General features: G+C 44.8%; 1 protein-coding gene across 1 annotated transcript; it reads left to right on the plus strand.

Annotated features, from left to right (window-relative positions):
- The first annotated feature begins 1309 nt into the window (after positions 1-1309).
- Positions 1310-4282, plus strand: FZD10 (frizzled class receptor 10). The gene has a single exon (XM_043975925.1). The coding sequence runs from the start codon at positions 1310-1312 to the stop codon at positions 3053-3055; it is 1746 nt and encodes a 581-aa protein (XP_043831860.1). The 3' UTR covers positions 3056-4282.
- Positions 4283-27199: the final 22917 nt, after the last annotated feature.

A 27199-nucleotide genomic window follows, 5' to 3' on the forward strand; every position in this document is an offset into this window, starting at 1 on the left:
GATAGAGAAAGGGAGAGGGAAGGGGGATGGGCGTTCAGAGACAGTAGCCGAGGACTGAGGCAGAGACACCGAGACAGAAGGAGGGAGGGCCAAAGAGCCGGAGACAGATGGACAGAGGCACATGCAGGAGATGCGCGGAGAGGCCAAGCCATTCAAAGAGCGGGCCGAGACTCTGGGCCAGACAGAGAGCTGCGGCCCGCCGGCCTGCGCCCAGCAGGGGGCTCGGCATCCCTGCGGCGCTGAGCCGAGAGGCTGGGAGCTGCGAGGAGCCCGGCGGCCCGCGGGAGTCCCGGTCGGCTCAGCGCCCTAATCCCCGTAGCAGCGCCGGCTTTCTCATGCAAAGCAGCGGCGGGGGCGGGGCGGGGCGGGGCGGGCAGCCGGGGGGCGGGCTCTGCCACCACTTGGTCTTTTTTTTCCCCCTTTCCCTGTTTCAGCGTCTCCTTATCCCGGGACGCAACCCCCTAAACAGCTGCTCCCAGCTCTGGCCGGAGGAGGAGGAGGAGGAGGATCAGCAGGATCAGCAGCAGCAGCCGCAGCCGCAGCAGCAGCAGCAGCAGCAGCAGCAGCCGCCGCCACAGCCGCCACCGCCGCCGCAGCGGAGCTGGAGAGAGCCGGCGAGCTTGGGGCTCAGGCGGCGCACTGCTGAGCCACGAAGGACAGCGGGGTCAGTCGGTGCCTGGGGCAGCTCCCTTCGTCCTCTGCCCCGGGCCAGCCGGAGAAGCTACGCGGCCACCAGCCCCGCCTGCAGCTGGGCGCGCGCGCAGCCCGTAGACCAAAACCGATCGGCTACCAGACGGCGGGCCGGGAAAGTTTGCTGCGCCAGTGAGTTGGAGGCGGCGCTGCAGGAGCTCCCTGGGCTTTGCCTTGCTCGCCCCTCCGCGCCGCATTGTTTGCAAACTTTGTTTTCGTGGCCAGTTGGCCTGCTTGTCCCCCTCCTCTCCTCCCCCCTCCTCCTCGCCCGGCAAAAACTCCGAGTCCGCTACAACCCGACGCCGCAGAGCCGGCTCGGGGCTCTGCTCCGCGAGGCGCGGCGCCGCGGGCGGACAGCTCACTTGCCCTGCCCCCGGCGGGCATGGGCTGCGGCCGGAGCTGGGGCTGGAGCCGAGGGGCGCAGCGGGCATCTGCTGCAGCCCGGCTCCGGGCGTTCGGGCTCTGATGCGGCGCGGCCGGCGGAGTGCCTGAGCCTGCCCGGACGGGGCTCCGCGGGACGCAGTGTAGCCTTGTTGGACAGGCGGGCGCCGCCGCCGCCGCCGCCGCCGCTTCTGCCACTGTTCCCCTCCCCGCTCCCTGCCCCGGACCCGACGCAGCCATGAGCCGCCCGGGTCCCCGCCTCTGGCTTGTGCTGCAGGTGGTGGGGGCGTGCGCGGCCATCAGCTCCATGGACATCGACCGGCCAGGCGAGGGCAAGTGCCAGCCCATCGAGATCCCTATGTGCAAAGACATCGGCTACAACATGACCCGCATGCCCAACCTCATGGGCCACGAGAACCAGCGCGAGGCGGCCATCCAGCTGCACGAGTTCGCCCCGTTGGTGGAGTACGGCTGCCACGGCCACCTCCGCTTCTTCCTTTGCTCTCTCTATGCGCCCATGTGCACCGAGCAAGTCTCCACCCCCATCCCCGCCTGCCGGGTCATGTGCGAGCAGGCCCGGCTCAAGTGCTCCCCCATCATGGAACAGTTCAACTTCAAGTGGCCTGACTCGTTGGACTGCAGCAAGCTACCCAACAAGAATGATCCCAATTATCTGTGCATGGAAGCCCCCAACAACGGCTCCGATGAGCCGGCCCGCGGCTCCAGCATGTTCCCGCCGCTCTTCCGGCCCCAGCGGCCCCCCAGTCCCCCCGAGCAGCAGCAGCCTAAGGACGGCCTGGGCCGCTCGGGCTGCAGCAACCCGGGCAAGTTCCACCACGTGGAGAAGAGCTCATCCTGCGCGCCCCTCTGCACGCCAGGAGTGGACGTGTACTGGAGCCGGGCCGACAAGCAGTTCGCCGTGGTGTGGTTGGCCATATGGGCGGTGCTCTGCTTTTTCTCCAGCGCCTTCACCGTGCTCACCTTCCTCATCGACCCTCCCCGCTTCAGGTACCCGGAGCGCCCCATCATCTTCCTCTCCATGTGCTACTGCGTCTACTCCGTGGGCTACCTCATCCGCCTCTTCGCCGGGGCGGAGAGCATAGCCTGCGACAGGGACAGCGGCCAGCTCTACGTCATCCAGGAAGGCTTGGAGAGCACGGGCTGCACCATCGTCTTCTTGGTCCTCTACTACTTTGGCATGGCCAGCTCACTCTGGTGGGTCATCCTCACTCTCACCTGGTTCTTGGCCGCAGGGAAGAAGTGGGGCCACGAAGCCATCGAGGCCAACAGCAGCTACTTCCACCTAGCTGCCTGGGCCATCCCCGCGGTCAAGACCATCATGATCCTGGTGATGAGGAGGGTGGCCGGGGACGAGCTGACAGGCGTGTGCTACGTGGGCAGCATGGACGTGAATGCGCTCACCGGCTTTGTCCTGGTCCCCTTGGCCTGTTACCTCATCATTGGCACCTCCTTCATCCTCTCGGGCTTCGTGGCCCTTTTCCACATCCGGAGGGTGATGAAGACAGGGGGTGAGAACACAGACAAACTGGAGAAGCTCATGGTCCGCATCGGGGTCTTCTCTGTGCTGTACACGGTGCCGGCCACCTGCGTGATCGCCTGCTATTTCTACGAGCGCCTCAACATGGATTACTGGAAGGTGCTGGCAGCCCAGCACAAATGCAGGGTGAACAACCAGACTAAAGCCCCGGACTGCTTGATGAGCAGCTCTATCCCTGCCGTGGAGATCTTCATGGTCAAAATGTTCATGCTGCTGGTGGTGGGCATCACCAGCGGAGTGTGGATCTGGACTTCCAAGACGTTGCAGTCTTGGCAGAACGTGTGCAGCCGGCGCCTGAAGAAGAGGAGCAGGAGGAAACCTACCACGGTGATCACAGCCAGTGGAATATACAAAAAAGCCCAGCACCCCCAGAAAGGTCATCACGGGAAGTACGAAGCAGCCACACAACCACCCACCTGCGTGTGAAGGGGGGGAGGGGAGGAACGGTCGGAACTGCGGGTACTAAACAGCTCATGAAAGCTGTTCCCCACTGAAAAAGACTTGTACAGGACTCCAGGAAAAGGGCGAGGGAACTAAACCCTGGTGCTTTTCTCAGACGGTATGGGGGGGGGGGAGGTTTTTTAAAGTTTAAAAAAAAATATTATTACCCTGAAATTCAGGATGTTTCCATACACTTCAAGTTAAATGTACTTTTTGAGTTTAATGCGAAACAAATATTGCCAGTTAAGTGACCTCTTGTTACCGATTCGAAGTAGCTCGTTGGGGAAATATATATATATGTTATCTACACATATTATATATGTGTGTATACATATATGTAGATATGTGCATATATATGTATGCAAAATACACATCTGGGTCGTATCTGAGTGGGCTTTCCATCTACCTTAGCCAATAGCAAAGGAAGAGAAAACTTCTGTGGCTAGCAAAGCAATCTCTCCCAAGTCTCTCCCTATGCCTCCCCCAACTCCCCATACTTCTCTCGGTAAGCAAAAGTCACCATTCCAGGGGCCCTCCCTCACGTCTCGGCCTTCACCATGTGAGAAAGCAACTTTTGTAGCAACCTAAGCCAAGAAACCCTCTTTTAACAACTCTCCACAGGCTAGAAAGAACTAAAAATAGCCTCCGCAAAACTTTTTCGCTAAAACTGAAACTTCCTCGCCCCCAGCCCCCCAAAAAAGAAAACCCCAAAACAGAACCGCAAACATCTGGGCAGCATACACACGCAAACTATGTGCAATACATTTTTTTTCTCCCACCATGAAATAAGAAAAAAGAAACAAGTATTTTGCTGTACATAAAGACCACAAAAGAAAGCTCTTAACAAAAGAACTAGAGGTCTGGCCCTCCGAAACCCTTTAGCGTTACATTTTGTGGCTTTTTTCATGGAAATCAAGCCAATGTTATACAAGTTTGGACTGATTTGTGGAAAAAAAGAGAGAGGAGAGAGAGGGATCATTCAAAGGTACCCAAAGAGCTTATTGACTCTTTCCATTGTTAAACAAATTCTTGCCATGAATAGATACTGAAGCACTTGGGGTGTGCAAAGGGAAAATTTTGTATATTGTGATGCTCTTCGCTGTGCTGGAAAAGCCGTTTTTTTAGTTGTATATATTTGTAACATATGATTATTTTTCATGCTCCACTATTTTATTAAAAAAATAATAAAATATGTTCTTTAGTTTGCTGATAGTCCCCTTGTGGTGGCCACTTTCCCTTTCCCAGGAGAGAGCGAAGGGGCTAAGAAGGCAACTTTGTTCTTGGCCACTGACTTTGCAGGCACGGGGGAGGCTGCTCCCCGGTTTATAGACGTGAGCTGATCGCCCTTCCTAGCTAGGAGAGATGTGGATTACAAGGGCGGTGGAATAGTGAAGTTTGCATGCGGCCAACACTGGGAGTTAGGGGATTGTTCCCGGGGAATCTTGGCAACTGAACACGAGAGGTCGGTTGTAGGGACAATTCAGGCAAACGGAGCCTTGTTTACTGAGCACACACTGGCGGTAATCTTGCTTTAGCAGCATCTTTTTTTCATGTCTTCAGAGAAGGAGGAGCAGGGGAGACGGGCAATTTCTTATAATGTACCTGGTGTCCTTTGGAGAAAGGAGCAAAATTGGAGTCCCGTGTCCCTCCACTCCAGCTGGGCTGATGGAATAGAAGGGTCAATGGTGGTCTTTTAGGGTACAGCTTTAGCTTTTGGGTACAATTGGGGGGAGAACTGCTGGCAAGACCGTTGGCTTATCCAAGAGGAGGGAACCAGCATTGGAAGAGAAATTTTATTCTTGGCTGCTCAGAAGCAATGAAGCGGCAACCCAAGCCGATAAATACAGATGCCTTTGGTGTTGGCCGAGTCAAAGGCACCATTCAACCTTCCCCCCCCCCCTTTTTTCCCATCAATTAAAGGGACTTAGATATGAAACCAGAGATTTCTCCAGGCTGGGCACCTCAGAAAAATCAGTTTCTAACTGCCCTTAAGGACTCGTTAGGGGTCAAACATTTGCCCATTGCTTAAGTGTGACAGTTTAGGCATAGCCAAAGGGAACTCTGGGGGATTGGAGTCTGCCTCATTCAGCTGGGACCCACTCGTCCTGGATAACCTGTTTGTTCAGTAAACAGGAAGCATTGTTTTGTAAGCTTCTTGTCTGAGGTCTGTGTCAAACAGACTTTCCTGGCTCAGTGAAGCAAACTAAAGAGAGGCCTGCAGGATCCTGTGGTTTGGCCTTGATTTCTGCTTGTGGAAAGCTAGTGGCTAATTAAATGATTGGCTAAGGAGGTTGGAAATGGGTTAAGGAGTAAATGTAACTAAGGGGTAGGGGAGGAAAAGTTTTGGGTGTATTTTTGGACATAAAACCTCAAAATCTACTTTTCTCCAAAAAGTGGGTTTCCTAAGAAGCCAATTTTTGGAGATTCTAGAATCATCGGGTTGTAACTGAGACCCAAAAGGGTGGCAGTTTGGTACTTGAGCACTTGAGTGGCTCTGAAATCCAAGGACCTGGGTTCAAATCCTACCTCTGACACCTGTGTGATTTTGAGCAAGTCACTTTGATCTCATAAGGCTTCACTTTTTTTCTTTCTAAAATGAGGTCAGGGGCAGCTAGATGGTGCAGTGGATAAAGCACTGGCCCTGGATTCAGGAGGACCTGAGTTCAAATCCAGCCTCAGATACTTGACACTTACTAGCCGTGTGACCCTGGGCAAGTCACTTAACTCTCACTGCCCCACAAAAATGAAATAAAATGAGGATGACCTCTAAGGCCCCTTTCAGCCTTAGCTCTCTGGTTTAGACCAAACCTCTCATTTTACAGATGAGGAAACTGAGGTCGAAAGACATTACGTGACTTGCCCAGGGTTACTCAGGAAGTAGCAGAACTGGAATTAGAGCTCAGGTCCTCTGACTCTGAATTAACATCATTGCCATTATACCTCCCACTGAGGTTAATGCTGTAAGACCACATGCTTCTGGAGCCCAAGCGGGATAAGGACCAGGCATTCAGTTCTAACCTTATCACATTATCAGAACCTTCAGGTGCATGTAGCACCAGAAGTGGGGTTAATGCCCAATCCCAAATACTGGAATAATAACAGGAACTCTTTATTTCTCTAGCCCTTTGGCAGGCTGACTGAGCGCCTTCCTTAGCACAGCTCTGTGAGCTAGATTGTAAGAAGCTTTGCTCTCCATTTTTGCAATAAATCTTTATTAAGTGCCTACTATGTGCCTGGGACAGCATTAAATGCTGAGGGTATAGAGAGAGGCAAAACCCAGCCCCTTCCCTCAAGTATCTTAATAGTCTAATGGAGGAGATAACATGCAAATGACTATGAATAGACGTCAGCCAGATAGATGTAGATGCATATATGTATACATATGCAGATAGAGAGATACATATACAGATAAATACAGGTATGTGTCTATGTCTGTCTAGATGTATGCATACACACATGCATTTATGTATCTATAGATATGTCTGTATATTCATATGTGTGCACGCATGTATCTGACAGTCTCTACAAATGCATATATAGATATGTCTGCAGATACATAAATACATATGTGTATCTGTGTCTTGCTATAGATACATCTATGTACACATATGCCTGCTGGTATAGATACATATTCATATATAGACATGTATACAGACACATATATCCATATCTAGAAATATGTGTGTGTGTACATGCATACACAATTAAGTTGGAAATTAACTCGGGGGAAGGCACTAAGCAATAAGGGAGATCAGGAAATATTTGGAGGGGCAGGTAGGGTTGCGGAGTTTTTTTTGCAGGAGGTGGATTTTTAGCTTAGATTTCAGAGAAGCCAAGAGGCAGAGATGAGGACTGAGAGGGAGCATCGTTGGGGAGCTGGGAGACAGCCAATCAAAATGCACAGAGATGAGGAAGCAAGCTCAGAGAAAGCTTCCCTTGAGCTTTCCCTGAGAGAGAGGTCCAAGTGAAAGGCCCCAAGGTTACCCAGCTAGTAAATATGGGTGGTGGGATTTGAATCCAGCTCTTCTGATTTTTTTTTTTTTTTTTTGCGGGGCAATGGGGGTTAAGTGACTTGCCCAGGGTCACACAGCTAGTAAGTGTCAAGTGTCTGAGGCCGGATTTGAACCCAGGTACTCCTGAATCCAGGCCTGGTGCTTTATCCACTGCACCACCTAGCTGCCCCCCAGCTCTTCTGATGTTAAGACCACTACAGCAAGAATGCAAATATTGGAAATGGAACTAAAATATCTTCTAATTTTTATCTGAAAATGTAGCTGTAGATCACGGCATTTTCTCAGTACCCACAGGCAATTCTTCCAGGATTCTAAATTGGTGAAGAGGTTCTTGTCTTCATTTGGTAGAAGGAATTTATTCACCAATAAAATAATAGATCAAATTTTAAATTTATTTTTATTTTATTTTTTTTTTTGTGGGGCAATGTGGGTTAAGTGACTTGCCCAGGGTCAAATAACTAGTAAATGTCAAGTGTCTGAGGTCAGATTTGAACTCAGGTCCTCCTGAATCCAAGGCCTGTGCTTTATCTACTGTGCTACCTAGCTGCCCCCTAAAAATTGTTTTAAAAGATTAAAAATATATGGGCAGGGGCAGCTAGGTGGTCAGTGGATGAAGCACTAGCCCTGGATTCAGGAGGACCTGAGTTCAAATTGGGCCTCAGACACTTGATACTTACTAGCTGTTGTGACGACCCTGGGCAAGTCACTTAACCCTCATTGCCCCCCCCCCCAAAACATATATGGGCAGATATAGGTAATAATGGTTAACGTTTCTATAATATCCACTGTGTAGTGAACATATACAGATATCTCAATTGACCCTCACCTATAACCTTAGGAGGTAGGTGCTATTATTATCTCCATTTTACTGATGAGGAAACTGCAATTAAGTGACTTGGCCAAGGTCATACAGCTATTAAGTTTTAAAATATTCATAATAATATGTTGTCTTACAGTTTACAAAGTTCTCTCCCTTATTCACTTGGCATCCTTAGGTTTCTGGGTACCAGTCTTCCCTAGGAATTAAAGTTTTTTCAGCATCTGTTCATCCACCAGTAGGTCAGTATTATTCAGACTCACCTGGATTTTCCTAAAAGTCCTCTTTGGAAGATATTAAGTCAGCAGCATTTGCCTAGAGGGATGCGAGCTAGCAGAATGGTGCCAAAGACCATCATTCCATTTACTATCTGTATAAATGAAAGAAATGGATGGAAAAGTATTTATTAAGTGTTTACTGTGTACAAAGTACCAGGGATCTAAATAGAAAGGCTTGATCTCAAGAATTCACATTCACATTCGAACAGGGAGAAGACAGCTACTCTTAGATTTCTGTAGCTGGTCAGGAAGCAAAGGCAAATGCTGATGAGCCATCTTTAATGTCATTTCCATGAATAAAACCACATCCCTTTTTGAAAGTGAACCTTTTACCACATCAAGGATTTGGGGGAGCATAAGTTTCTTTTCTAGGTTTATCACCAGGCAGCACCTTGCAGAGGTAGCACTCCCAATGACTGCTCCTTTGAAACAATTGCTTGCTGGTTTATTCATCCTTCATGGTTTTTTTCCATCCTTCATTCTTGAAGAAGACCAATGACAACGGGAGGGTGATGTCTTGACTAGAGAGTCAACTGGATTTAAGGGAGGCAGGGCTGTGCAAAGTTGTCAGCCTCGATCTCCTCCGGGTTCATGGGAGCCCAGTGGCAAGAGATGAGCCTATGCTGTGGGATGGAAGCAGATCAGGGCATCTGGATTGTGCCACGGGCCTCTTGGCATCACCTGCTAAAGATTGAGAATGTAATTTCCTCAGTCATAAATAAAGGGGTTAGACTGGATAACCTCTAAGATGCCACCATTAAAATCTAGTCTCCTGTAGAAGTTACCTCAGCTTACCCAAAGGGTGAAGTAAGGATTTCCCAAGGAATCACTGATCACCTTGATGCTTCCATCTCCTGTGGTTCAAAACAGGAAAAGTAGAAGGGAAAGGAGGAAGAACTGGGAGCTTTGAAAGCCAAAAGACACGACTCTGTCTGCCACAGTGTCCATGGGTAAGTCATTTCCCTTTGGGGGGCTCTATTTCACTAGAGGATTAAATTCTACCTTATGGGCAGCAGGTGACCAAAAGGAAAAAGGACACTGATCTTTGAAGTTAGAAGACCTGGGTTAGCAATTTAATCTTTAGTAACCTCAGTCTCCCAATCTGTAAAATGGGAATATCAACATTTCTACTGCCTAGCCTCTTGGGACTATTGTGGGTAAGGGTCTCAAAGACCTACATGATGTATGCATAGGCATGTACATGCATATATGTGTATATATATATATATATACAAACACATATTTTATAAACATATATATCTTTATATCTATGTATATGTGTGTGCATGTATTTGTATATCCATATATAATAAGGTATATATGCCTTTGTATACCTATATATCTTTATATGTGTATTTGTATATATACATACATATACAGACATATATCTTTACATATGTATATACCTTTATGGAGGCAGCTAGGTGGCTCAATGGATAGAGAGCTGGTCCTGGAGTCAGGAAGATCTGAGTTCAAACCCAACCTCAGACACTCACTAGCTATGTGACCCTGGACAAGTCACTTAACTTTTGTTTGCCTTAATCCACTGGAGAAGGAGGTGGCAAACCACTCTAGTATCTTTTTCAAGAAAACCCCATGGGGGGGCAGCTAGGTGGCACAGTGGATAAGGCACTGGTCCTGGATTCAGGAGGACCCTAGTTCAAATCTGGTCTCAGACACTTGACACTTATTAGCTGTGTGACCCTGGGCAAGTCACTTAACCTACATTGTCCCGCAAAAAATGAAAACCCTATAGGAAGTCAGAGTCAGACACAACTGAATAACAACAAATATGCCCTTATATATATACATACCTGCATATATTAATACATACATATATACACATACATATGTATCTTTGTGTGTGTTTACCTACATATCTTTATATATAAGAATCTATAATACCTATATGTATATTTGCATGCATGTTATTGTTTTATTGGTAATAGTACCATTTCTAAGATCAATAACCAGACTTAGAGAAGGGAGAAGAGGGAATCTTTTAACTCTTTGAAAGAGGAGAGGTAGGTTGTAAAGAAGCCTCATTCATTCTCTTCTTTTACCTAAAAAAGTGGCAAAAACCTATGTTATTTCTTTAATTTAACCCCTTGCCCGCTCTGGCAGGCTAATCCCAATAATTGCTGTTTTTAAAGTTACTATGGTGAACTATGGTTTGTCCTTCAAGGTGGGAGAGGGGGAGAATTGAGTAGGGGAGAAGGTATTCAGAGATAAATTTTAATCTTCATTTTCTTTTTGAAATGGGAAGGTATCAGCAAGAAGGGCTGGAGGGGAGGGATGACTAATAAATATAGGGTATCCCGAAAGTCTCTGTGCAGCTTTAAACTATTAAAGTTTTACCTTGCACCAAGACTTTTGGGACACATTTTAATAAGTTAGCACGACATATTCCATTTAGTGATCTTTTTTTTTTTTTTTTTTTGGCTGGGCAATGAGGGTTAAGTGACTTGCCCAGAGTCACACAACTAGTAAGTGTCAAGTATCTGAGGCTGGATTTGAACGCTTTGAAAATAAAGGACAAACAACAACAACAAATATTTTGCACATTCATGACTGTCCAAATGTTGTCATCCCCATCAGAGGGTGGGCTCATTGTCTTTTGTCTTTCTATCCTGGGCCTTTATGGGGTCTGGCCCAGAATCAGTGATTTATAAAGGCTAGTTGAAGGACTGACACAGAGAGGTTAACTACCTTGCCCAAGGTCACACATGTATCAGCAGAAGCTCTTTCTACTTCTGTTTAAATTAAAGGGTAGTGTATAGGCAGGTGAAGGAGCTATCAGGGAAAATGGGCTACGTAGGGAATGAATAAAGAGGTCTCTATTGCAGTTGTTGAGGTAATCTGTCATGAATGGGAAGTGAAAGACCCACGCCACTGGAAAGAAGCATCTGTTAAACTGAGCCCCACGTTCCAAGCTCAATGGGATGGTTTCGACCAGAGTTGTTATTGGAAACCATTATTCATTTTACAGCTGACATTCTGGGGGGCTTCCCACCCCTCACCCGGCAACATCACTCTTGAAATTCCCCTCCCCCTTCCTATATGAATGCTTGAGATCGACGGCTTTGAAGGAGCTAGTTCCATAATGAGGGGCTGAGATGTACTCAGGTGGTCTTTGATGACAGGTGGTCTCTCCCAACAGGTGTCCTCAAAGGGGAAATTTGGTAGCATTTCCCTGAACAGTTTGCACTTAAAAAAAAAAAATCTGAAAACTTCTCCTGGCAAGGCTTAACTATTTTAGGCAGAACTACAAAGTTATTAACACTGACGGATGACAAAATTGCATCTGCACTGAGGTGGGTGATGGCGATTAGGCTTTGATCACAAGTGACAAGCTCCTCAGGTCTGGGTCTCTCCACCTCTTCTCTCCCTTCCTCCCACCCTTCCCTGGGGGGCACATCAGCACCTGTTTGTAACTTTCAGCCTCTTCTACCTCCTCCTGCCTCTGGCACTTAGCTCCTCTCCCAGAACACACAACTGGAATTGACTAGTTATGAGCAACCCGATTATTCATTTACAAAATACTTTCCTTCCTGCGAGTTGTCTGGAAACAGGGAAGCTTCAGCACTGAAGTTTGTATCAATACCTTGGATTTCCAATTAGTTCAGGGTTTAAAAGTGAAGGGCAAAGGTAGTCATATTCAAAGAATATCAAAGAATTTGAAGAGATAGCAGGCAGCTAGGCGGTGTAGTTCAAAGCTGCTTCTTCTTCTTCTTCTTCTTCTTCTTCTTCTTCTTCTTCTTCTTCTTCTTCTTCTTCTTCTTCTTCTTCTTCTATCTGGTGAGGCAATTGGGGTTAAGTGACTTGCCCAGGGTCACACAGCTAGTAAGTGTCAATCATCTGAGGTTGGATTTGAACTCAGGTACTCCTGACTCTAGGGCCAGCGCTCTATTCACTGCACCACCTAGCTGCCCCCAAAGCTTCTTTTTTTCTTTGTTTGTTTCGTTTTGTTTTTTGGAGTTTTTTTGTAGGACAATAAGGGTTAAGTGACTTGCCCAAGGTCACACAGCTAGTAAGTGTCAAGTGTCTGGGGCTGGATTTGAACTCAGGTCCTCCTGAATCCAAGGCCTGTGCTTTGTCCACTGTGCCACCCAGCCGTGCCCCCTCCCCAAAGCTTCTTAAATGGTGGGTTAAACAATGTGGGGGGTCTCAAAAGGTTTGGCAGCAGTAAAAGGTTATGTATATCTATTTTCCATAGCTGTATCCCAGGAGTCGGGTAAAAAAGTATCAGGAGAAAAGGAGTTGCAAGTGGAAAAAGTTTAAGAAGCCCTGGTGTAATTGATAGAGCACTGGAACTGGAATCAAGACACATGTTCATGAGTTCAAATGTGACCTCAGACACTAGCTTGGTGAACCCTGGACAAATCACTTAACCCCTACTTGTTTCAGTTCCTCATCTGTAAAATGGGGACACACTGGAGAAGAAAATGACAGCCACTCCAGTACCTTTGCCAAGAAAATACCACAGACAGTCCGTGAGGTCACAAAGAATTGGACATGACTGAATAATAATCTATATAGCACTCTGTGGGTTAAATGAGTGCTTTCCCTCTATTATATCATTTTGTCCTCATAACAGGCAGTACAGCTATTACTGACCCCAGCAGTCTGAAAAGAATTGAACGTGGGAATTACAGGACCTGAATTCCAATCCTGACTTGGCCATTTGCTGTGTGACCTTCTCTGGTTCTCAATTTCTTCATCTGTAAAATGAAGCAGCTGGACCCGATACCCTTTAAGATCCCTTACAGCTCTTGATCCATAAGCACAAGACCTAAAGAACCTATATATTCTATCTGGGAACATAGTATATGAAATATATTAAAAATAAACACAATCGGGGCAGCTAGCTGGATTCAAAAGGTCTTGAGTTCAAATCCAGGCTAAGACACTTGACACTTACTATCTGTGTGGCCCTGGGCAAGTCATTTAACCCTCATTGCCCTGAAAAACAAACAAGCAAAAAAAAAAAATCTAATGCAATTTTAAGGGGGGTGGTGGTATTAACAGCTGGAAGGAGGGGAAAATTAGGACAGGTTTCATGTAGTAGTAACTTTTGAGTAATCTTTGAAGGAAGCTATGTATTCTATGAGGCTCAGGTGAGGACATGCATTCCAGGCACAGTTTGCAAATGCTCCAAGGTGGGAGATGGACTCCATGCTCAAAGGCTAGTTTGATCAGAACCAAAAAGACATAAAGGGGAGTCTTGCATGATAAAGCAGGAGTATGATAGCATAGGGTGGAAAGCAATGGAACTGGAGGGTTCAAAGCACAGCCCTGCCCCCTTGCTACCTTCCTGACCTCAGGTTAGTCCTTTAACCTCTAGGACCTTTTTTCTCTTCTAAATAACGAAGCACTTGAGCTAAATGGACTCTGAATTCCCTCTGATTCAAGACCTATGATGCCACTAAAGGTAGGTTGGAGCCAAGTTTTAAACAACTTTAAAATGCCAAAAGGTATAACTTGTATTTTGTCGTTGAGCTGTATCCAACTCTTTGCGACCCCATGTGGGTTTTTTTGTAGTAGAGATAATGGAGAGATTTGTTGTTTCCTTCTCCATCCCAGTTTACAGATGAGGAGACTGAGGCAAACAGGGTTAAGTGACTTGCCCAGAGTCACACAGCTAATAAGTGTCTGAGGGTGGATTTGAACTCAGGAAGACACATTGTTGGACTCCAGGTCAGTCACTCTATCCACTGTGCCCCTAATTTGCATTTTATTCTAAAGGTAATAGGGAACCCCTGGAGTTTATGAATCACCCCTGTGATTTGGGAATATCAATTTGATAGCTATCAATTTGATAGCTATTTGATAGACTGGAGAAAAGAGAGACTTGAGGCAGGGAGACCAATTAGGAGACTTCTGCAATTGTCCAGGCCACCTACTTTTCTCATCCTACATTTCCTTAAGGATGTGCTGAGGGGCATTACTTTTTTTTTCTTCTGGTTCCACTAGAGATTTCAATAGGAGAGGGATCTATGGGTGTGGAAATGGCTTCCACACTGATACTGTTTACTGCCTCCCCTGAAATTTTGCCTCTGGGTACCAAGAGATTAAGTGATTTGCCCTGGAAGATAAGTATTATTAGCCTTATATACAGGAAGGCCTGAATTAAAATCCAGTCTCTGACTTTTACCCAGGTAGCTTAGGTGCACAGTGAATTGAGCACCAGGAGCACCTGGAGTCAGGAAAACCTGAGTTCAAATATGGCCTCAGACATTTATTTACAAGCTGTGTGACCCTGGACAAGTCACTTAACCTCTATCTCAGTTTCCTCATATCTAAAACAAGGCTAGTATTAGCACCTACCTCCCAGGGTTGTTGTATCGATAAAATGATGTGCTGTTCATAATCACCTACAATTTCTCTTGTAAAATTTCATAACAGAATTTGTATTCTTCATCAGTATTTCCCTTGGCTGTCTTATCTCTCTTCCGAAGTGTTACATCACAAGAAATTGAGTGGATTATATTCTGACAGAAATGGACGGTTACTGATCTTTAGCTTGTGCGCTCCTGAAGAATAGGAATTCTTTTTTGTCTTTCTTTGTATCTCCAGAGTTAGCACCTTGTAGACGATTAATAAATGCTTATTGAGATGTGAGCCCCCATCTTGGTGTCTCTTCACCGGGATGCCAAGGCCAGTTTTCTTTCTTTCTTTTTTTTTTTTTTTGTGAGGCAATGAGGGTTAAGTGACTTGCCCAGGGTCACACAGCTAGTAATGTGTCAAGTGACTGAGGTCAGATTTGAACTCAGGTCCTCCCATATACAGGGCCAGTGCTTTATCCACTGTGCCACCTAGCTGCCCCGCCAAGGCCAGTTTTCAAACCACTGTGCCACTGTGTATCTCAAGGGGACATCTTGTGGGTTGTAGAGACATTCTTCATCAAGGATTGTAACGTTCTCATATCTTCTTTCAGATTGGCAAGTCTGAGTCCTTGAGAGACCTACCTCCCCAGAAGGAGGGTAGGGGCAGTAAAAAGGGGGAATGAAGGTTTATTTCACTTACATAACAACGCAAACTGGGACTCAACAGGCTTTGAATATCTGATTGGCTTCAATATGGATAGAAGCAGAGATAGGCAGCTTCAGATAAACCCACCAGTAGCTCCAAGAAAATCGAGTGTGAGGGCCAAGCCAAGAGAGGAGGACTCACTTTTAGCTTCTTCCCCCAGTGTCCACCCTCTGGCTATTAAACCACTGGGCTGAGCAATACCCTGCTGAGAAAGACCTTGGGGACCTATAGGAATGTGTCACTCAGCAGGGGCCTGTCCCACCCACCCCTCCTTCTTTCCAGGCCCCTGCAGAGGCTGCTGGAGATGTTGTCTCTCTATTTTCTCAGAGGTTATAACTTGAACCATGACGAATGATTTTAATGGAGGCTGAGACTTAAGGCCAATGTTTCATCTCTGAGGATTCTCAAAGCCAGTGGCCACCACTGATTACAGAATCCTAGAACCAGAGCTGAAAGGGACCTCAGTGGGACATCTAGCCTGATGCTCCTCATTTTGACAGATGAGGAAACTGAGACTCAGGGATGGGAAGTGACTTATCCAGAACTAAGGAGTGAGCATGAGAGGCAAGGTTCAAACCCATGTTCCTCTGACTCTCGTGCTAGGGATCTTTCAACTCTTCTATGTGGATCAGGAACAAACAAGGAGATACTGGAGAGAAGCGAAAAGGTCTTGTCTCTTAGGGAAGCAACAATAAAAACAAAATATAAGATACAGCAAACCCGTCACATACTCCAGGTTCCAGGCAGACTGGCCACTTGTTGCTCTCCATACGTGGCGTTTCATCTCCATCCTCGGTGCCTCAGCCTCAGTTTCTTCATCTATAAAATGGACTTCCTTTTCACTTCTTGAAAGCTATAACTCCCTTCAAAGTCCAGCTCTTGCATCACCTTCAACTCGAGATTCCCACACCACCCTCAAGTGGTTAACACCTTATTCACCCCAGGTTTACTTATTTACTTTGTATATAGTTTATATTGAATGATCTCTGTATAGGTTATCCACCCCAGCCCTACTCCCAAGTAGAATATAAGCTACTTCAGGGCAAGGATAATTTTGTTTTTGTCTTTGTATCCAAAGAAACTTGGACAGTGCGTGGCATACAGTAAGTGTTCAATGAAAGCTTATTGAATCACACCCTCCAAGAGAAATATATTTCTCAAAAACCAATGGCTACAACTCCCCTCTTAGAATCCGTACCTAGTGGCGTGGTTAAAAGGATTTGAAGTGGGGAAGACTTGAATTTGAATCCTACTTCTGATATTTCAGAGCTTTGTGATCTTGGACAGGCTCCTGAACCTTGTGTACCTCAGTTTCCTCATCTGTTAAATGAGACACTTAGTCTCAATAGGCTGTAAGGGCTCCTCCAACTTTAAATCTCTGGTCCAATGACCTTAAGAAGGCCCACAATTGCTTGGTCAGGGAGACAGGCTTTACTGAGGAATTTATAGCCAAAAAAAGAAAGAAAGAAAGAAAGAAAGAAAGAAAGAAAGAAAGAAAGAAAGAAAGAAAGAAAGAAAGAAAGAAAGAAAGAAAGAAAGAAAGAAAGAAAGAAAGAAAGAAAGAAATAGAAAAAAAGGAGGGGGTGGAGTAGTATTGGTTAATTCTAGGCAGAGCTTTCTAATGACAGCAATTATTTATTAAGGACCTCAACAAGAGGTAGAGAACAAGAAATGTGTCCCCATTGCAGCCCAAGCAGACCAAGAGGCAGCAGTGGGAGGGGTCAAAGGGTCTGAGTTCTTCTAACTAGCTCTGTGACCTTGGACAAGTCAAGGGCTAGTCTCAGTTTACTCATCCTGTGAAATGAGACACTCAAAAGAATCACTGCCCGTGTAACCCCGAGGAATTCATTTGACCTATGTGAGCCTCAGTTTCCTCATCCATAAAATGAGTTGGAGAAGGAAATGGTAAAGTGGTCCAGTATCTCTGCCAAGAAAACCCCAAATGGGGTCACAAAGAGTGGGACATGACTGAACAACAACCAAAAAAATCCCAACTACTGTGGGAAGCTTTCCCTAACCCCTCTTTTTTTTTTCTTTTTTCTTTTTTCTTTTTTTTTTTTTTTGCAGGGCAATGGGGGTTAAGTGACTTGCCCAGGGTCACACAGCTAGTTAAGTGTCAAGTGTCTGAGGCTGGATTTGAACTCGGGTCCTCCTGAATCCAAGGCCAGTGCTCTGTCCACTGTGCCACCTAGCTGTCCCCTAACCCCTCCTAATTCCAGGGCTTTCCCTCTGTTATTTCCTACATATCCTATGGATAACTTGCTTTGGATATATTTGCATGTTGTCTCCCCCATTAGATTGTAAGCTCCTTGAGGGCAGGGACTGTCTTTTGCCTCTATTTGTATCCTCAGCATTTAACACTGTATCTGGCACATAGTAGATACTTAATAAATGCTTATTGATTGAGTTCTGGATTTGGAGTTAGAGCACCTGAATTTAAATCCCAGTTCTGTTACTTACTGTAGGTGTGAGCTCTTGGGCCTCAATTCCCTCATTTGTAAAACAAGGGGGAGTAGCGTGGTACAGTAGAGAGAGTAAGAAATCTGGAGTCAGAAGACTTGAATTCAAATCCACCATTTGTTACTTGTTGCCTCTATTACTTTGAGCAAGTCACTTCTAAGTTCTCAAAGCCTTAGTTCCTCACCTCTAAACTGAAAAGTTTTGAATTGCTGAACCTCTAAAGTCTATCCCAGCTCAGGGACCATGACTCTGTGATTTTCCCAGCTCTAAGGCCCAGGTCACTGACCACTTCTCCAGGCTTTTCCTCTTAAAAGTTGTCTGTGAACATGCACCTTCCATCGAGGCACTAACTGGTGTAGATTGTTTTGCAGACATTTGAAACTATACCTTTGATGTCAACAGGTTGGGGAAAGGCATGGAGTCCAAAATAACAATGGGTCTCTGCCCCACATTCCGAGATTCTCATTCAGCACCAAAGGTTAAAAGAGAAGTTGTCGTTTGTGCCTTCTCCTGTCAGAATTATGGTTTTCCTAGTTATCTTTTCAGAAGGTCTGATTCTTATCCCGAGGGGCCTGTTCCTCATTATAAGCTGAACTGGGCCAACTCCACCTGGGGAGGCAGCCGAAGAAGATGTGTGTTGACAAGTTCAGAGAGCTCGAACCCTACAGATTTGGCCTCCAGGTCTGAGGAGGGAACCTTCTGGGGGTCTGAATTTGTTTACTCCTGGAAAAACCTGGCTTCCTGTTTCATGGGGGACTGGGGGAGTGTGTGTGTGTGTGTGTGTGTGTGTGTGTGTGTGTGTGTGTGTGTGTGAAGGGAGGGGTTGGGGGGGGTTAAAAGGCCTCGTAAAAAAGGCTCAAAGGGGACTGAACATCAAATGGCTCTTACAGAACAAGACTGGATGAGTTAAGTGTAAAGGAATCAGAAACAGACGGATTAAATTTCCTTAAGATACACATAGGTTATAAATTAAGGGAGAAGAGTCAAGTCAAAACACGCTTTGGAATTTTGCCAAAAACCCAGAAACATTTGAAAAATAAGTTTTGTGATGGCGGATGTGCCCCTGTCCTGGCTTGGTTCAGTTGCCGGTCCCCCACCCATGGCCCCCATCCACAATCCCCCTCCCCCATCCCTATGCCCTAACATCACTGCACAGGGGTTATATCCAGGGCTCTCTTTAGCTAAACCATTCTGTAGGCCTGCCCTCTATTCAAGCGATCACTTTCATTTTCTTTTCCATCACTGGGCCCCATGCATCCGATCACCAAATGTCTCCTATTTTGGTTCTGTGTTCCATTTGGGACAGACACCCAGTGTCTCCTGTTCAGCAATGAGTTCCATTGCAATTGGAAAGGAAGGACCGGGGAGCTTTTATGACTCTCAGTATGTTTCTCATTTAGATTCAAAGGACAGGAAGGAAACACAAATCTCCCTGAATTCGTTGCATTATCAGGAGATGGCTGCTTGGCCCCCTTTTCCACCTGCTTTTGGGGGATTTCTAATTCCAGTGCCTGCTGACTTGCCCTGGAGTCAGGCAGGCAATATCATTTGGCATATGCACAGATAAGGAAAGCAACCCCCACTTACGGGAAGTGGGACATATAAGGAGTGAAAAAAAAATGCAGTGACTTTTTGCTTAGTGATTGCTACTGAGGAAATTCCTTTGCTTTCCATCCCCATGGATTTTTTTCTTCTCTTCTAATTACTGGTAAGGGGAGAGACGCACCGGTTTTCCCATAAAGTTGTCCCCAAGTAAATCTGAACAAAACAGGGCAACGACAGACTTCTCTCTCCACCCCCATCTCCTCGATGCCGATGAGATTAAGTGACGAGGTGGAAAGAGCAAAGAATCTAGAGGCAGAGTCCTTGAGAAGAAATCCCAGTTCTTTCATTTACTGGCTGTGTGACCTTGGGGAAAGTGACTTCATCTCTAATCAATCAACAAACATTTTTCAAGCTCTTACTGTGTGCCAGGCCTTGCGTTAGGTGCTGGACATACAGGAAGAAAAATGAGGCAATCTGCCTTCAAGGAGCTTACAGTCTACTGTGTATGCATAGTCATAAATGAGATACAAGGTGATTTGGGGGAAAGATGTCACTTGCAGTTAAGAGTATCAAGGAAGGGCAGCTAGGTGGCACAGTGCATAAAGCACCGGCCCTGGATTCAGGAGGACCTGAGTTCAATTCTGGCCTCAGACACTTGACACTTACTAGCTGTGTGACCTTGGGCAAGTCACTTAACCCTCAGTGCCCAGCAAAAAAAAAAAAAAAAAAAAAGAGCCTCAGGAGAAACTTCATTTAGAGTCGGGCTGAGACTTGAATACTAGAGATTCTAAGGGGATAGTAATGAATTGGGCTGGACTAGATGAGCTCTGGTTCCCCTTCCAGCTCTTTGATCTGGGTTCTATAGCTGGAGGGGACCACAGAGGCATTTTAATATAGCCCCCTCTTTTTGACATTGGCAGCTAGGTGGCCCCTCGAATCGAGTGTTGGGCTTGAAGTCAAGGAGCCCTGAATTCAAATATTGCCTTGGATTCCTATTAGCTTTGAGACCCTGGGCAAGTCAACCTCAGTTTCTTCACCTGTAAAATAATATCTAGTATTTTTATGAGGCAGCTAGATGGCTCAGCAGATAAATCACTGGACCTGGAGTTAAGAAGATCTGAGTTCACATTCAGTCTCAGACACTCACTAGCTGTGTGACCCTGGGCAAGTCAATTAACCCATTTGCCTTAATCCACTGGATATGTAGTCGCAAAAAGTCAGGCATGACTGAACAACAGTATTTATACAGCACTTTAGGGTTTGCAAAATGCTTTACAAAGATCTCATTTGAGCCTCACAAAAACCTTTGGAAGTAGGTATTATTATTATTATTATCATCCCCATTTTACAGTTGAGGAAACTGAGGCAAAAATGACTTGTTCAGGGTCACACAGCTAATAAGTATCTGAGCCTGGATTATAAACTTGGATCTTCCTGACTCCAAATCCGGTATTCTATCCACTGTACCATCTACCCAACATAGGGGTCACAGAAGGGGGTATTGTAGGAATCAAATGAGACACTGCATATAAAGTGGTTCTGAAATTTTAAAGCACTGTCTCAGTGCTAACTGTCCTTATTGTTGTTGTTACTATGACTATCATTCTGATGGGTCCCAGAGAAGTTGTCTTATATAGCCAGAAAGCACCAAAAGTGGGTCTTCCTGACTCTGTCACATGTATCTTTGCCAAGCTGTCCACCCCTCTGTAGAACCCTCAGAGGATCTTTAATCCAATCACCCTCATTTTACATATGGGGAAACTGAGGCTCAGGGATGTTGAGTAAGTTACCTACACTCCTATAGGAGAATAAAGATGAAGGAGATCATAGCTTACTTTCTCACACTCTATTTTCATTAGTTTCTTCTGAGGCTCCTAAAAGAATGGTAAACTCTTAGCAGACATAATTATCCTCTGGATAAAACCAGAGTAACCCTGGGTCATTATTAGAGATATTTCTTTTCTATATTAAAAAAAAAAATGACTAAAGGAATGTTTCTCCAAACAACTCCACCTACTGATTATCCCACACTCCCTACCTGGCCTCAGAACAGACAGGAAAGACTGGTCACAAGGGCATGAAAAACAGCAAAAACCTGTCATTCAAATCCACCTTGATCTTGAGAAGTGTGTCAATGGTGTCTTGGCTGGAGCTACCGATTCCTAGATAGGTCACCTTCCTCCTCATCTAAAGTGATGCTGATGATCAGGGTGGGAGTCCTGGTGCCAGATTCCTAACCCCTGGTAGGGCTTGCTTGTATGCATTCACATGAATTCAACAGGCATTTATTAAGCACCTACTATCTGTAAGTTGTTGTGCTAAGTATTGGGTATACAAAGGCAAAAATGACATCCTCCTTGCCCTCAGGGAGCTTTCATTCTCATAGGGTGGGGCTGGAGGGGAGAGACAATTTGTGCTGGAAAGTAGATACAAAGTTATTCCAGGACAAGGAAGCATTGATGATGCAAAGAAAAAAAAATGACATCCCTGCCTGCCCTCAGGGAGTTTTTATTCTTCTCTTCTTGGGGAAGGGGAAGGGAGGATGGAGAGACAATATGTACAAAGAGAACTAGATACAAAGTTATTCTAGGACAAAGAGATAACATAAAACTGGTTAAAGCAGGAAAAGTCCCTGCAGGAAGTGTCAATTAAATTGAGCCTGGAAGGAAGCTAAGAAGTGGAAGATTCATTCATTCAATAACTAGCATTTCCTTGGCATCTAGTAACAAGGCCCAACCCAGAGATGGGGGTCACAAGAGGCCAGCTTAGAAAACAAGTTATAGCATTTAAAATCCACTTATAAAATATCAGGATTATATAATCAGGGGATTATAAAAACTCCTTCATGTTTTATAGATGAGGAATTAGGTCCAAAAAGGTACTGCATTGGGGGAGGAGGGAAGGAGTTAGGTAACCTGGATTCAAATCCTGGCTGTCACTCATTGCTTGTATCACCTTGTGCAAGTCTTTGGGGCCTCTTTAGGACCTTGATTTCCCTATCTGTTTGTTAGATGAGTAACTTGGACTAAATGAACTTTAAGGTCCCTTCCACCTTCTACCTCTAAATTATGTTCCTATGAGGGGAAATGACTCATCCAAGATCACATAGGTAAAAACATAATTAGCGGCCATCATAAGAATCCAGGTTCTCAGATTATAAATGCCATGACCCCATCCATTCTGTCATGTTGCCCCATCTACTGAATTGTTTTAGGTAGCAATGATAAGCATCCCACAATCCAAACACTGAAACCTAATCGGATTGTGTAAACTCCTTGAGAATTCAGACTCAACACTTCACCTTTTATATAATAGTCTCTAAGTAAATATTTGTTGTTTTGATTATCCAGCAGAAAGAACAAAAGGCAAGTGACAAGAATTAGAGAAATGACCAGCAGGTAGACAAATAAGAATTTGTTTATAGTAACAAGTGAGCAGCTTGTTGAGGAGGGAGGAGTCGACCTTGGGGACAGGAAGCCCTGAGTTCAGGTCATGTCTCTGATTTATACTAATTCAAAACATGGGCAAAGGAAGGTATTTTTTGAGGTAGAAGGGGACCCTTTTGCGATCTTCTAATCCAACCTCCTCATTTGACAGATAAAGTAAAACTGGACCCTGGAGAGGTTAAGTGATTTTCCCAAGGACACCCAAGAATTATAGGATAATTGATTTAGAGTTGGAAGGTGACCTCTGAGGCAATCTAGTCCAATCTTCTCATTTTACATATGAGAAAACTGAGACCCAGAGGGGGAAGTGACTGAGGATGATAGATTTAGAAATGGAAAGGGCCATGGAGTCTATCAAATTGAACTCTTTAATTTTTATCGGTGAGGAAACAGGCCTCTAGAAATGAAATGATTTGCCCAAGGTCATAGAGGTTATAAATAAAAGAGGCAGGATTTGGTTTTGGTTTTTTGTTTTGTTTTGTTTTTGGTAAAGAGGCAGGATTTGAACCCATATCCTCTGGCTCTAAAAGTTAACATTCGGAACACTGATGCATGTCACCTCACTTAAACTCATTTGTTTTTCCAAATTTTTGTTTTTTTTAAAAAGTATGAACTTTAAACTGAAAATTCTTTTTGCACATTCTGCTCTACGGTAGTGGGGAATGGAGAAGGGAATCCTATTTGAATGACCTACATTCCTTCTATTTTCTCCCTGTCAGAAGTCTGTGCTGGCTGTGAGTAGTGCTTGGGAAGAGAGGTGCCTCCTGGGGACACAGAGAAGGGGAGACTCTCTCAAGGTCTCCCTTCACAGACCAATGAACAACCTTTTTTCATTCTGAAATCACTTCCCGGCCATGGCCACTAAAGTCAAAGGCGTGTTAACTATGTTAGTGCCCTGTTGCTATAGGTTATTAATGCAATAACATGCTACCCTCCCCCCGCCACCACCACCACCATTGCAGACTTTTCCCAGGGAAGACTTAATTTGCTCTCCTTTGGGTTAATGTTTTCAACAAGTTGGGTATTTGTTTTGTTAAATTGTAGAGAATCTTGAAAATGAAACAGAAAGAAAGGTAAGAGCAGAATGAAAAGGGAGAAGGAAAAGATACAGGCAGGGAAAGAGAAAAAGAAGAAAGGGAAAATAGATCATTTAAAAACCACAATTCTGTATGGATGACTCCCATATCTATACAGTTATCCCTTCTACATCTCAACTTTCCCCATTCCAGTTTCAATATAGGGTGGGCATTAGAAATTAAATGGGAATTTTTGGGGGAATTTTGTGGAAGCCTATAACCAAATACTTAACCCAAATTTTATAATAAGTTACTGTAAATGCCCCATAAAAGAAAAAGAAAAAATTCAGAATTCTCTGGTATGAAGAGAGTATAAAAACATTTACCGAGATTTTCCAGATCTCAGGGGCTCCATGCCCCTAATCCCTGCAATGTGGAAGGTATAACTGTATACCCAGCCCTAAACTTTCTCCTAGGGCAGCTAGGTGGCATAATGAATAGAGTTCTGGGCCTGGAGTAAGGAAGTCTTTCTGAGTTCAAATCTGACCTTACACACTTACCAGCTGTGTGACCCTGGACAAGTTACTTAACCTTATTTACCTCAATTTCCTCATCTGTAAAATGAGCTGGACAAGGAAATGGCAAGGCACTCCAGTATCTCTGCCAAGAAAACCCCAAATGGGGTGAAGAAGCATAAGATATGACTGAAAACTCTCTCCTAAACTGCAGTCCCACAAAGTGATTATATTTCTCTCAAAAGAACTATCCTTTTTCTAAACTTCCCTATTTATTTTTTCCCATGTTTAATTTGACTTATACACCATCCTTGTAGTTATATAGGTTAAGAACCTTTGAAACATTCCATTTCTGACTCTCCAATGGTAAATGTTTAACAAGCAGCTTGGGGGCAAGGGTAGGGGAGTGTAATCAGGACATTTTTAAGCTTATTAACATTTTCTCCACCATCAACAACATCAACAAGACCATCAACAAACAAAATAATGAATCAAGCACCCAATTTGTATTTTGCCAATTTCCATGGTATAAATATTCATACTGAAATTGATCAGCTTAAGCAGCTTAGAGCTGCCTCCAGCACACCCTTGTTCCTTTCTTTCTACCCCAAACTTAATATGAAACCAGTTTCTAAGCCTTGTGGAACCTGCTTCCACAACATCTCTTACAGCTGTCCTCAATTCAAACCTCTCCCCCCACCCCCCACCCCCAAACACACACATACACACATTCAGGCCCTCAACAATCACTCCTTGCCTAGACTACTGTAACAGCTTTTTTGTTTTTTTTTTAGGGAGGCAATTGGGGTTAAGTGACTTGCCCAGGGTCACACAGCTAGTAAGTGTTAAGTGTCTGAGGCCGGATTTGAACTCAGGTACTCCTGAGTCCAGGGCTGGTGCTCTATCCACTGTGCCACCTAGCTGCCCCTGTAACAGCTTTTTAATTTGTCTGCCTACTTGACTCTCTCCTTGAGAGGTAATGTGGTAGAGCAGAGAGTGTTTGGAATTCAGATTTAGAGGACAAGGGTCTGCATCCTGATTTTGCTACTTGTTAGCTATGTGACCTTGGGCAAATCACTTAGCCTGCCTGGGCCTCTGTTTCCTTATTTGTGAAATGAGAAGGTCAGAGTGGACTTGAAAGTCCCTTTCCACTCTAGATACTGTGACCCCACTCCCATTCATCCCCAACATGGCTGCAAGATTGATAGTATTAAAACGCAAATCTGACCGTGTCTGTCTACATGCGTATGTAAGTTTCTTCAGCAGCTCCCTGATGCCTCTAGGATGGGAGTAGACTTGTGATGACATTAGTATAGGAAGGAAACAGTGAGCGCAACTCATTCTACCAACACAGATTAGTACCTTCTCTGAAACTTCTAGTCTTACATAATTGCCTGAATTAAATGAGTGGTCCAAGGTCACACAGTCAATATGTGACATAGGCATAATTTGAACCTAATTCTGATAGATTCCAAGGCAGGTTTTCCATCTACTACAAGACATGGTTTCTCATCTCTAGGATAAAATGCAAGTGCCAAGGATGGTATTTTGAGCTTATTACAATATGACTCGTCTACCTTCCCAGTCTTACTTCACATTCCAGCCTTACTTTTTCTCTCACTCAATTTTACCTGATAACTATTTCCCATATACAATGTTCTATGCCTCCTTTGAGAAGGATTGGAATATACTCACCCCTCAACTTCTCTTGGGAAAGTTCCTAGCTTCCTTCAAAGCATAGCTCAGCCACCATTTCTTACCTTTCCTCATCCCTCCTGGGTATTAGTAATCTCTCTACCTGCCTGATTTTGTTTCACTTACTTGAATACAAGTCATATACTTCTTTATTTTTTTTTCAGGGAAGTAAGGGTTAAGTGACTTGCCCAGAGTCACATAGGCTAGTAAGTGTCAAGTGTCTGAGGTCAAATTTGAACTCAGGTCCTCCTGAATCCAGGGCTTGTGCTTTATCCACTGTACCACCTAGCCGCCCCCCAAGTCATATACTTTTTTTTTTTTTGGTGATGCAATTGGGGTTAAGTGACTTGCCCAGGGTCACACAGCTAGAAAATGTTAAGTGTCTGGGGCCGGATTTGAACTCAGGTCCTCCTGACTCCAGGGCTGGTGCTCTATCCACTGTGCCACCTAGCTGCCCCAAGTTGTATACTTCTAAAAGAATGTAAACTCCCTGAAGACAGGGACTGCTTTGTTTCTGTTTTTGTATTACTAATTTCTAATACAATATTTAGTATACAGTTAAAGCCTAATAAGTACTTGTTGAAATGGGTTGTATTGAATCAGGCACAAATCTTATATTTTTTTATTGGGTTAAATACAGCTTGTTTTATATTCTACTCCTGTCCTATATTCTACTATTTTTTTGCTTGGCTTTTAGTGTTACTTCTAAGCTATTGTGTGTTGATGGGATTTTGAGACTTTCCAAGTTAGGGACAGAAGGCAGCAAGAAGAGGCAATGTGTGTCAGGCTAGTTAAAAACTCCTTTGACCACAACTACCCCTTGAACCTCAGTAAAGACATTCCAGGACTCAGAGCCCATCCAGGTATAATATCACTGTCCTATCCCTTTCTAAAAGCTGGATGATAAAATTGATTCTCAAGTGATAATCTTGGGAAGAAACACCAGTGGGGTCTCAAAATGAAGGCATTCAAGAATCACCCTTTGACTCTTCAGGACTACCCAGAAGTATGTTGGAGCCAACTCATTCAGTGAAAATCAACTGTGGGGGCAGCTAGGTGGTGCAGTGGATAGAGCACCAGCCCTGGATTCGGGAAGACCTGAGTTCAAATCCAGACTCAGACACTTAACACTTACTAGCTGTGTGACCCTGGGCAAGTCACTTAACCCCAATTGCCTCACACAAAAAAAAAAAAAAGAGAAAAGAAAATCAATTGTGAAATGTTCATTGTGAATATATACAACTCAGAAATTTGGAAGTGCTACAAATCAGGGCTTGATTTGTTGTCTTATCGATTGTCTAGACTTTTAAAA

The sequence above is a fragment of the Dromiciops gliroides genome, chromosome 1, assembly GCF_019393635.1.
Source record: "Dromiciops gliroides isolate mDroGli1 chromosome 1, mDroGli1.pri, whole genome shotgun sequence".
NCBI classification, from domain to species: Eukaryota; Metazoa; Chordata; class Mammalia; order Microbiotheria; family Microbiotheriidae; genus Dromiciops; species Dromiciops gliroides.

Bases quoted from the DNA above. Each gene is read 5' to 3' on its own strand.
- FZD10 (XM_043975925.1), top strand. From the start codon at position 1,310: ATGAGCCGCCCGGGTCCCCGCCTCTGGCTTGTGCTGCAGGTGGTGGGG.